The sequence below is a fragment of the Crassostrea angulata genome, chromosome 4, assembly GCF_025612915.1.
Source record: "Crassostrea angulata isolate pt1a10 chromosome 4, ASM2561291v2, whole genome shotgun sequence".
In the NCBI taxonomy this organism is placed as follows: Eukaryota; Metazoa; Mollusca; class Bivalvia; order Ostreida; family Ostreidae; genus Magallana; species Magallana angulata.
Window position 1 is genome coordinate 24,061,722 of NC_069114.1, and position 11,794 is coordinate 24,073,515.

General features: G+C 32.9%; 2 protein-coding genes across 3 annotated transcripts; one reads left to right on the top strand and one right to left on the bottom strand.

Annotated features, from left to right (window-relative positions):
* The first annotated feature begins 46 nt into the window (after positions 1-46).
* Positions 47-3,109, top strand: LOC128180545 (BTB/POZ domain-containing protein 6-like). The gene is made up of 2 exons (XM_052848661.1): positions 47-184; positions 404-3,109. Exons 1-2 carry the CDS (start codon positions 171-173, stop codon positions 1,479-1,481), a joined length of 1,092 nt encoding a protein of 363 aa, XP_052704621.1. The 5' UTR covers positions 47-170; the 3' UTR covers positions 1,482-3,109.
* LOC128180546 (P2R1A-PPP2R2A-interacting phosphatase regulator 1-like) lies at positions 2,338-11,321 on the bottom strand. 2 transcript variants are annotated; one of them, XM_052848663.1, is made up of 9 exons: positions 10,913-11,321; positions 10,524-10,614; positions 10,237-10,319; positions 9,225-9,276; positions 8,168-8,305; positions 7,858-7,949; positions 5,897-5,946; positions 5,093-5,189; positions 2,338-4,976 (listed from the first exon to the last, which is right to left on the bottom strand). In XM_052848663.1, the coding sequence occupies exons 1-9, from the start codon at positions 11,059-11,061 to the stop codon at positions 4,715-4,717; spliced, it is 1,014 nt and encodes a 337-aa protein (XP_052704623.1). In that variant the 5' UTR covers positions 11,062-11,321; the 3' UTR covers positions 2,338-4,714. The 2 variants fall into 2 exon arrangements, with proteins under 2 accessions (XP_052704623.1, XP_052704622.1); XM_052848662.1 differs by having other exon boundaries at positions 2,338-4,979.
* Positions 11,322-11,794: the final 473 nt, after the last annotated feature.

Sequence of the window (11,794 nt, forward strand, 5' to 3'; positions counted from 1 at the left end):
TTGTACTTTTTTGCTTTTCAATTTCGAATTATTTTATGTACGAAATGGTATGCATCTCCTTCCGACCGAAATTTCTCAAGAAGTTACGGACGTTTACCGTCCTTACAACCCTGCAGTTCAAATATAAGATATCATAAATGTAGTGATACGTTTTATAACTTACAACAGACATGTCAGATGAAAGGTTAATATGGTTTACTGATGCTTTGTACATGCGTATTTAACTTCTCAAGAGTGTTATGCAGTTGTTGTAGTCATTTACTTTCGTTTTCACTTCCTACATGCTTACTCAGAGTACATGTAATTGAAGTTATTTTATGTGTCTGAGCGTTTTATGTAACCTCAAAATGTAAATTACACTATCATATTACATTTTAAACCTATTTTTTTTTCTCTACTACAGCAATCAGAAGAAGCAATTGACCATCCAGAATGTATGTAAGGCTTTGAAATATGCATATAGCAACAACAACAACAGGACGAAACAAAGTGCCTTGAATTTCTTTCAAGCCCACTCTCATCTTCTGCCTCGAACGCGGGAGTTGATGAAGGGGTTCATCAAACTTCCAAGAGAGTGTATCTTGGAGCTTGTAGTCACTAGGAGAATCAACCTATCCCAGGAAGAAATATACACAGCTGTCATTCAGTGGTCAGAATGCCAGTGTGTTTTGCAGTCCATGGAGCCTTCAGCAGAAAATAAGAGGGAAATTCTTGGGAGTATTTTGAAGAAAATTAAGTACACAAGCATGAATGTGGACTTCTTTAATAATGCTGTGGTGGAACAAAGAGTGTTGAGCGTGGATGACATCATCAAAGTGTATCAGAGACTGTTGGCATCTCGCTCACATGTGATGGACACAAATGCTGTAGGGATTTCTCCATCTTCAGATGACTTCGAGGACTCAGATGCTGAGCAGGCAGTCACAACTAATTCATTAATTTCACTGCAAGAAACCCATCTAACAACCACACCTAGACCAGTTCCGTTGCCTTTTTGGTTTGAAGCCCCAGAAGGGAAGAATGTTCTTTATCGTTTCGCAAATGTTTTAGCAGGAAAGTCTTACCCCAAAAACTGTCTAGATTCTTTAACGCTCAGTGTTTCAAAAAACATAGCATTACATGGGATTTACATCTTTAACAGTCATCAACTGCCCATTCAGTTCAGAGTTTCCATGAAAATCACTGAGAATGCCAATGGCCAGCAAGAAGTTTTCTCAGTGACAAATCACACGGTTTTTACTAATGGAGAATCTCGAGTGTTTTTACTAGACATTATTCCACCTGTAGACATTCAAGCAGGAATGAAGTATGATATGGTGATGGACCTGGATATCAATGGTACAACATTCTATGGGGTTGAAGGTTTACCAGAGTTGAAGGATAATGAAATAACATTTAAGTTTATGGCAAATGAGTGTGGTTTGAATGGAACAAATCACAAAACTGGACAATTTCCATTTTTAGTCTATTTACCAAAATAAAGTTTAGACATTGATAAATATGTAAAGATGGGTTATATTTATGAATCTTCCCATTACAACAATTGTGTTCATTTTCTTGTGAAGCTGATGTATGAAGCTCTTGATTATTTAAGAAATAAACAGCGATTTAAAAAGTTCACCGGGATATGAAGTTGGTTGGTCACGTGATCAAATCCTGTGAAGCCCGAAGGACTTCTCGGTAGATTTGATCACGTATCAACCAACTTCATATCCTGGTGAACTTTTCAAAATTGCTGTTTATTACTTATATTTACATTTGAAAAAGACAAGTCGTCCAGAACTGTTAAAATTACAGAGATTAAGTTTACAATAATCCAAGCAACAAGCAATAAGCGTGTGCTATGATCATTGTGACGTCATGAAAAAGTTCATACAGAATTGAGTGTTTTTGCTATTCTATAGGTTCATATAAGGAAACATATTTGCAAATTTAAATATAGAAAAATGAGCACTTTTAGACCCCACAGTTTACAACATGTAGATCAGAATCTAGTTTTACATCTACAAGATTCAAGATAAATCTGATCATCAATAGTAACATAAAGCAAAGTCTTTAAAAACTGTCACAAAAAGACCTGGCATGTTAACACACCTGTATTCCCTGATCTGTAGTGGTTTTACATTTACAATTTTAAAGTAGTCTTATTCTCTGTACTAAACGGGTTCAATCTTGATAAACCTTAATTTGATTGTCTAGAAATGGACACACATGTAATATAAAAAATAATAATAAACTGTATTAATTAAGCCGTCATCTTTTTCTCTTTTAACATTTTTTTTACCATTCGAATTTTAAAAATTCACTGTTAAAGTAAACAAAATAAAAGAGAATACATTTTTAGGTTTAAATGCTGAATTTTACTGAACATACTCTTTAAAATATGCCACATGGATTTATGTACAAGTCTATTTACAGGAGACAACATATTTGTGTCCACACAACAGATATATAGTATATAATAATACAAAAAACAAAAATAAATTGCACAATTTGTGACATGTCAACAAAGACAATTAAGAGGAATCTGCACACTACAATGTATTGCCCCCTTGTATAAAAGAATTTGAATTGTAATTCCAATGTTGCAGATAAAGTATTCTATTAGTGTAATACTAAAGTGTGAAAAATTAAATAATGTACTCAAAAGGAACCTGATTAGAAAACAAGGCTTCAAGCTTTTTCATTAGTAATACAACAAAATGTCCACTTCTCACAACTGCATACCATAATCCATACTACCATATTTCAATACCCCACAACCCAAAATTTGATGGCATACAGTTCCAATTATTAAAATGTTGTCAAAATTACCAGTATGAGTTATTAAAATGAGTCTCATGTCTAAAAAAACAAACAAGTAAACAAACATAATAAAATTATACATACATGTAGATGTGCACAGATTCCTCATAATTCTATTCTTTTCACTTAACAAAATGACAAAAAGCACAAGAATAACAGGTCTAATCTGCATTCTAGCGTAAAAACAACAGCCCTGTACAAAGTCCCCTGCTACAAGAACAGTCTGTATTTTCTCTTTTTTATATTTACAAAGAAATGATGCCAATGTATATGTAATTGAAACCAAAAAAAAAAAAAAAAACAACTCACCAAAGTCCTTAGAGTGGCCGATGAATTTTTTTGGTTTAGAAGTTTTCGGTATTTTAACATTATCAGAAAAATTTCAAAGAAGAACCTGCTCGTCAATCTTTTAGGAACATTTCTCAATTACTTGGAGTAGTGATCAGTACATGCATAAATTATATATTTACAAATATTTCTCTATGAATTGCAATTATTTTGTAAAACAGTGTAATTTCATTCAGTATTTGGACACTATCATACAAAAATAAATAGTGTAAAAAAATATATATGATTGATGTAAGAACAATGGCTGCACCATCTTTTACATCTTGACAACGAATCTACCCTTATTCTGAAAATTTTTGGTAACATTAAAACAGATATCCCCTTGTGAATGTAGTACAATGTATCAGAATTCCAATATCAAAAAAATAATCTTACTGGTGCAAATGAGGGCAGATAAGTGTACATCAACTGGCTCAAACACAAGACAGCCCACTCTCTTTACATTTGTTCATTTTTTGTAATAAACTCCTAACATTGCATATATGTACATATGGTTATGACTTACACAGCAAGACAATGAAAGCTGTTCTTCGTTGGTTATGACAAAAAGTATTAGTTGTACAATGGTCAGAAACTTCTTACTAACCAGTCAAGCACTAGTAGGACGTCCCCCTCCTAATACTCCTCAATCCCCCATTTCTCCTTATTTCCGTTGGTACATGTGTTCAAGGATTGAAATCATAGCCTTTTTCTTAACCATGTTGTAATTAACTAGTGCACAAACTAATTTCATTTACATACACATACATTTATGTACAGAGATAAATGGCATTTGCAAAACATTACTAATGTTTTCAGTTACTGTACTGCAATTTCAAATTCAAAGGATAGCTAATTGTCTTGAAACATATTATTTGTGTATGTCGTCTGACAAAAGCAGTTTGTCAGAAGAGAAGTCGAGATCAGCTGTTCACAAATGTGGATATCAAGTAGAAATACTGCTTCATCTTTGTACAAATGCACTAGTTTTATACACGACAGCACTGACAGAGATCTTTGAATAACACAAGCTGTATATAAATTTATGTATACCTACATCTCAACAAAAATCATTAAGTTTTGTACAGAAAAAAAATTATGAAAAAAAATCCACACCATTCAATCAATTTAAAATTCGATCTTCAATGCTAACAAAACTGCCAGATTGTTACAAGTCACACATCAGGATTTGGAAAATTTGAACTGAGAATGTTAATAAAACTAGTGCAATCATAATTACCTGGTATTAGATTTCTAAACAGTCAAGTGAAATTTCAGATATGGTTTATGTACATATGAAACAATACAAATGAAGCATTCAGGGATGTAAAACAAAATGATATTAACGGTAAATCAAATAACTTAAATTATCATGAATCACACTGGCATACAATATACAATGTGTGGTGCAATTACCATAAGACACCTTCTTCTGCTCATTCAATAAATGTAGCCAAGGGTTCCAGTGCAAAGGCATTTATGTATGCTATACAAAATAATTCCAATGTGACCTGGGATCTCCATTATAAATGAGATGACTATTTACAGAATGATAAAAACAGGTCTCCTCAGGTTCCATTTGTCATAAGTGGGTTTGTCGAATAGGCTGAAAACTGGAGCCGGGGCTGGCTGATATCGAGATAGAGCTCTGATCAGAAATGTCAGCCGAGTGATCAGTGATGTCAGATGTTTCCGAGTCTGTTGTCTGCATGTCATTTGAGTTGTCTTTTAGAGGCATGAAGCCATACATGTGGTGTGGTCGGGGGTGAGAAATTTCTGCATTGGCTCCACTCCTTGGAACCAGCTGCTCTGGACTGCCATCTTCTAAACTGCTAGATGAAATACTGCTAAAACAAACAACATTCTACAGTCAATACCTCATCCATCTCGTATTATCTGTGTGCAAGAGAGGGGTAGTAGGTCAATATGTGCTAGGGATGGATCTCAAGCATAGCAATACCTGTGTGCAAGGGGATGGGCCATGATCCGATCTGGAGTACTGGGTCCGGTCTGGAACCTCTTTGGAGGACTAAGATAACTCTCCATGTCTGTGTCCACTATCAAAAGTAATTTTATTTGTTAAACAAAGATCCTTCACAGCATAAACAAACTAAACTACAAACAAAGCTTGTACAGAAATATCTACCAATATTTTCACTATGTCCAATTATCATTCGTAAGTAAGACATGAATGAGACTAAGCCGTCATCTGAGTATCATACAACCCTGGCCTGTTAAGGATTTACAGAATGGCATTTAACTGATTATACAAAAGTGCAAAATCTATCAGATAGAGAAAAAAAATGTTCTTTTTAAAATAAATTTCAGAGAATGATAAAGAATCAAGGAAAAAAAATGCTAAATGTCTAGTAGCATTTTTATAGGTTTTTTTTTATCAGATACAGAGGCATGTAAACTGGTGATATATCTTTAGTAAAATGTCTGAGTAATTTGTTGAATCAAATTTTTGTACAGAAAGTGTTCAGAAAAAAGATAAATCAGTCCAAAGCATAAGTTTTTGTGTACATGTAAATTGCAGCTTTTTAACACATAAGGAACTGTAGTTCCCTGGTCATCTACTCCAATTTTTTCAGACAGGGAGCTAAAGAACTGCAGCTAATTCTGCAGGCAAATTGATCATACCCAGTACTTCACTTTCTGAGTTGGTTAGTGGGTTTTACAGAAAGTTGGGATAGTAATATGACATCTTTGTCACTCAAAAATTGTTAAAAGGACATCTCCTTCTGGACCTTTGTGAACTTACATTTTCTCTTTCCCACAGGACTTGGTCGAACAGCAATAGGACTTAAACTTCTATAAAAACAAAACATGTACAGGTTAACATTTTTTAAGACAAAACAAATCATGCATCTCATGGAAAGGACAAAATTTGATAAGACAGAGAAATTTGTCCCCCCCCCCCCCTTTTTTTTTTATTAATTTTTAAAAAGTATCATATCAAAATCACATTTTCATAAAACATTAAACAGAGGATGTCTATCACATTAACCTTGATATTAGTCATCAATGTCCAATAGATGACATAACTAAAAGTAACCAATTTCCACAATTATGCAAATTATTGAAAATATTGTCATTTTATCTTCATCTTTTGCCTTTGTCTGCTAAGTACCAGTTTTTGTTCATATAATTATTCACATCATATTTGAAAATAGTTCATGAGAAAGCAAGTGATCAAAGCTTCCGAGTCAAAAAATCACTGGGGAAATTATCATTTAATATTGATCCAAAACATTAATTCATAAAAATAAGATGATCTTTGTGACATCATCTCTGCAGTATGACATCATTACGGTAATGCCCTTTCACATATTTATTTTCGATATTATTTCAATTATTTCCAACCTTATCTTAAATTTAAAGCTCTCTTTAGAGCTTTAATTTTGGGAGCTAGAAATGCATAATACCGCATGTAACCCTTTTCCATTTTATCAAATAATTGCCATAATGTGAATTCTACATTCAATAGCTTAGGCCAAAAAAAAGTAATCTTCAGTTTCTATGGCAAAAATTCTAAACATAAAATGGGGTGTGCAAGTACATGTATTTATTTCATATGCAACGTCTAGAAGGAAAATAACACAATTTTCATCTATTAAATCAAAATTCTAATAACAGAGGCCTAGGTATAAGGTATTCTCCAATTCAATATGGTAATTAAAGCTGCTTGGTCCGATTTTTTTGTAATTACAGTATCAAAATTTTTTCCATACAAATCATTTATCTTAAAAAGTTATGGACTTTCTCCTATTTACACCAGCAGAATCAGTCTCCTTTCAAAGTTAGAAATATTCAAAGTAAACAAAAATAATTTCTCTTTGGGCAAACGAAAAAACAAACCAAATGCATCACGGGAATGTTTAGAAAAGGAAACCGCTTGGTTTCGTCCCCTGAATGATTGGGGTTATTCAACCCGCTTGCTATGCATCGATTGTAAAGAAAGCAGACTTTGGAAATATTAGCGAACAAAACGTACACATGTTTCTTTGTAATTTGTCTGTTCATTTCGACCTTTATTTAAAGCGATGTCAAAGTCGTAATACAACCATACCCGTATCATCGTCAGGGGTGAAATTTAACATGAGGCGAAATTACGCGATACCTTTTAATGTCGTTTGTTTTGTTAGCAAATTTTGTACGTATTTTTCTTCATTGAAATTTGACATAATTGACGGGTAAAACTATTGCAATGCCTATTATTATACATATACTAAACATAGCCATCGTTTACAAGCGTGCATAAAATTTGATATAAAATCGGACCAAGCAGCTTTAAATCAATGTTGCCATTGGTAGAAACTCTCGCAATTTCATCAGGCTACTCGCAATTTTAAAATGATTTCATTCTTACCATGTCCTCATCATTGTTATAATCAGCACTTTGGGGATTTAAAAATTTGGTCGTTTTTTACATCCTGCATTCTGGTTCATTTAAAAATGGTGGATAGATAGAAAGTGAAGAAAGTAAGATTAAAACTGGTTATGGATTGGACATTTTTTTGCCATGTAAATTTATGATGAAAAAATCAACTTGCAAGTTTTTACGAGTTTTGAAAGTTTTAGCTGGCAATTTGGATATTCTAACTTGCTGCAGCATTTGATTCGATGAAGTGGTTCAAAAGAAACAGAACATTATTTACCGGTATTTTAACTTGAAAGAAAGAGAGAGAGAAAGTAACAGTAAAGTGAAGAAAGAGAAATCACCTCATAAAGGACTTCCTGGTGGGGCTTGGGCTAGGACTAGGGGTAAACGAGTTACTCTTGACTGGCATCTGCATGGAGGGTGAGAAACATTGCTACAAAGATAATAAAACATATATGTATTGACAAATCGGATGACTCTGAATCTGGAAGAGAGGTGAATACTCAATTGGATTCTAAATAAAATAGTGTCATTACATGTGTATGTTACATACATTCATGTTCCTTCGTGTAAAATGCTTTAAAATATACTTTTTTGATAGACATACATAGCAAAAAAAACCCAATTTAAAGTAATACCAGAAATCTCTACCTTTCTATTTCCAACTCTAGTGGGGGATGGAGCTCCTACAAGCATGGGGGGCTGAGGAAACACATTGATGTGGAGGGACTCACTGAAAGAACGAGGTCGTCTATGGGGGTCAGGACAAACAACCTCTTGGTGGTCATCCTAAAGTATAAGACTCAGTGTGAGCAACCATGAATATAAATGACATCATTCCAAACAAACAGCCTGTCTTTTATAATGCTGATGGAAAGTTGGCCAACTTATTGAGCTTTTTACCATTATTTTGATCAGTTTTTATACCAATGAAAAAGAGGTCCATGTTAGAATCTGAACTAAATCTGATCCAAACAGTTTTTGGTATAAATTATGTGTACAATGCAAAATAATACAAATATATTCATGAATTCAACAAATTTAATTAAAATAAGTCATCTAATCTGTAAAAGAAATATAAATAAATTTTCGTTTAAATATAACACAATACATATATATATATTTGGACCCGATTGTATTCCATATATAAATCATCCCCTGGATGAATTAAGTTTAAGTACCAGTATATTCATACCGTAAACCATTTGGATCAGGACGCTGCCATATTTGAGAATCCATAGATTTTATACATATAAAGATATGTCTAGAGACCAGTCTTATTGTTTTACTTTCCATCTGATTCTTAAAGAGAGGTATACTGCAAGGTTTAACAATTTGCACAATATTACAAGTGGAAATAAAATTGCCTTTTTCAATAACTATTTTCATTAAAAACATATTTATATCATAATGTTCCCATTTCTCCGTTTTAATAAGATTTTATATTTCTTGAAAAAAGAAACATTGACATATTTAAGAAATGACCCTCGTTATGGTCTAGCAAGCTCAAACATTATCAATTAAACTTCAAAATGAATATATCCATACTTTTCTAGTGTAAAAATTGCAACAAACATTGCAACATCTCTGCAGAAGGAAAACTTTATTCTATTGTGATAATTATACTGATTAAATAATCAAAGGCTAATTGTGGATATACTGGTCACTCTGTGTCAAAACGGAGGAACAAGCACAATTTATAACTTACCAAAGTAAAATCTTGCCAGGAATTTGACATCTTAATGGCTGAACTAACATCTCTGAAACAGATGAAAATTATTTTTACTAGATTTATCATCTAAAATGAGAAAACTAACTATACTCATTAGCAGTGATTACAATCATTTCAAAATGTTTAGGAGGCTATTGGAACATAACAATGTTTTTATCGGTAAAAAAGTTTACAAGACAAGTATGTTATTTAATATCAAACTCAAGACTTAAGAATTATGATCAAATGGAAAAGTTGTAATGTTTCTATCAATAGTCCTTGTCAGTGGACAGCTACTAAGAAATATACAGGAGAAAATCCAAATAATATCTCAATGACAACATTTTAATGTACCTCTCTACATTAAGACTTACACTTTTTAAGACACTATATCACAAAAGATTGATTTAAATTGTTTGTATCAATCGATTTGGATGTATATCATCATAGTTCAGTGGTTTGAATATCAGACTTGGGAACCACTTGTCTGACCGGGGCTTTTTTTTCTTTTTTTTTTCTGCATCATTTTTTAAAATCTAAATTTTTAAAACCAAAATTGCACAATTTTTGTCTATTTGACTTATATACTTCTTAGGCATTATGCTTTCTATCAAAATTAATTAATTTTATAATGATTTGAGAAACTTTTTAATGGTGAAGTGACCCACCTTAAGAAGGCTTAAAAATTCAGAAAACAGTGCTATCTACATTCACATGCTCAGTGTAACAAGCTGAAAATGGTTGAATATTATAATGTGAATAATGAAGGAATCTTATTATGTTGACCTACAACATGGCCACCAAAGGGAAGTTACTTCTGCAAAATTGCATCAATTGAAAACCATCAATACTACTTTGTCTAGCCCTGGCACAAAAAATAAAATTTTTATTTAAGGCAAGTAATTTTCTGGTTGTTTCCTGTCCAAGGGCAAGTACTCTACAATTTTTTTGTCTAGCTCTGACTTATTACAAAAATAAAACAATAACAACAAACTGTTTTTAGCTTTACCTTTCATGTTCTTTTTCTTTTTCAACAATATGAATTTCTTCATCTTTTAGTCTATTCACTCTATCAGGAATTTTCACAGGAGTCTGTCAAAAAATAAAAATCAAGGCTATCTTCATATACAATCTATGTTTGGATTTAGCAAGTCAAATCTGAGCATTTCACTCAGTCTCCCCACACTAATCAGTATATAATTATAATTCTTGAAGTAAAGAAAGGACAATTCAAATGCTTGGTGTATTTTTATCTTATGTTGCTTCATAAATTGCCTTGAAAGTGCTGAAACTTACACTCTGTCCTGGTTGGTTCAAAGACATTGAACTTGAACTGAATCTTCGAAGCCTTGAACAGTCGGACATCTTAAATGTATTGGTTGGAGGACTTCATTCAAAGAAAAGTAATTCTCATTAGATAGACACTTAATATTGTCTTATTTTTGTTTGTAAACAAAACATTACCAATACATATGGCTGAAAGTGGATGTGGTGTAATATGCTGCACTTTGATCTTCAAATTCTGATTACATAGATTGTAAATGATTAATTTGCATTATTATTTTAATCTTATTCGGTTCAAATTCATTCATTTCTAAATTTGGTTCATCTCTGCTTAGTGATTCTACACATTTGCTCATATTTTTAGACGCTACTTTGGAACAATAACAAGCGACGCTTTATACCTTATTTCTGGTTGGGACACCAGAACATTGATCATAGGGGCACTGTTGGACCGTTTGAGGTTACTCCCGCTTGATGTAGCAACCTGGTGACTGGCTGGGCCCGATGGAGGGTCTACCTCCATGCTATGTTCACGCTGCAAGGAAGCCATTGTCGAAAATAGAGGACGAAAATCAGCTGTTTACGGAAAGTTGTCCATATGATGCAAGTCTGTGCTGCTTCTGGGATATACGATTCAATACAATACGCACATATGTTGCATTGGACTACATCTTGGAAGAAGAAACATATTAGAAATCGTTACAAACTATAAAATCCGCGAAACCGTTGATTTCCACTATATTAAATTCCAAATCCCCCATCTTGCTAGTGTTGCGGCTGTATTGCACGCTCCAGTTAATGTTAAGTCAAGCGTGGAAAGGACCTCGATCGTTGCAAGATAAATTTTCATTGGTGGTTAGCTGATGACATTCAACACAATTGAAAAGATTGTTTGTCAATTTTAAGAAAAATTCAAACATATGAAACCTTTTATTTCATGTAAAACGAGATTATTCATATATGATGCTTTATCTACTCCTATAGTGTAAGAAATATAATTGTAAAAAGTGATTTTACATAAAATGATCCTCAAAATGTTAACCAATGGAAACGCTCTTTTCAAAAATGAAGGTTTAAGTTTCAGCAGGTCGTTCAATGATGATTCGATTTTACTATCAAGGAAAATACATTCATCTGTGAATAATCCAACTATTTCATTTTCTTCTTTGAGAAAAATCCGACTATGCGATTTTGAAACTCTTTGAAAAAATACGTCTTTCTAATAACAATACCGGTATTTGATTATTGTAATATAATAACACAACACTGGTGGATTAAGAGGG

Bases quoted from the DNA above. Each gene is read 5' to 3' on its own strand.
- LOC128180546 (XM_052848662.1), bottom strand. From the start codon at position 11,061: ATGGCTTCCTTGCAGCGTGAACATAGCATGGAGGTAGACCCTCCATCG. The intron at 9,277-10,236 runs GTAAAGCTAAAA...CATCTGTTTCAG, and splicing joins AAAGAAAAAGAACATGAAAG to AGATGTTAGTTCAGCCATTA. The intron at 5,947-7,857 runs GTGATTTCTCTT...TTGTTTTTATAG, and splicing joins ACCAGGAAGTCCTTTATGAG to AAGTTTAAGTCCTATTGCTG.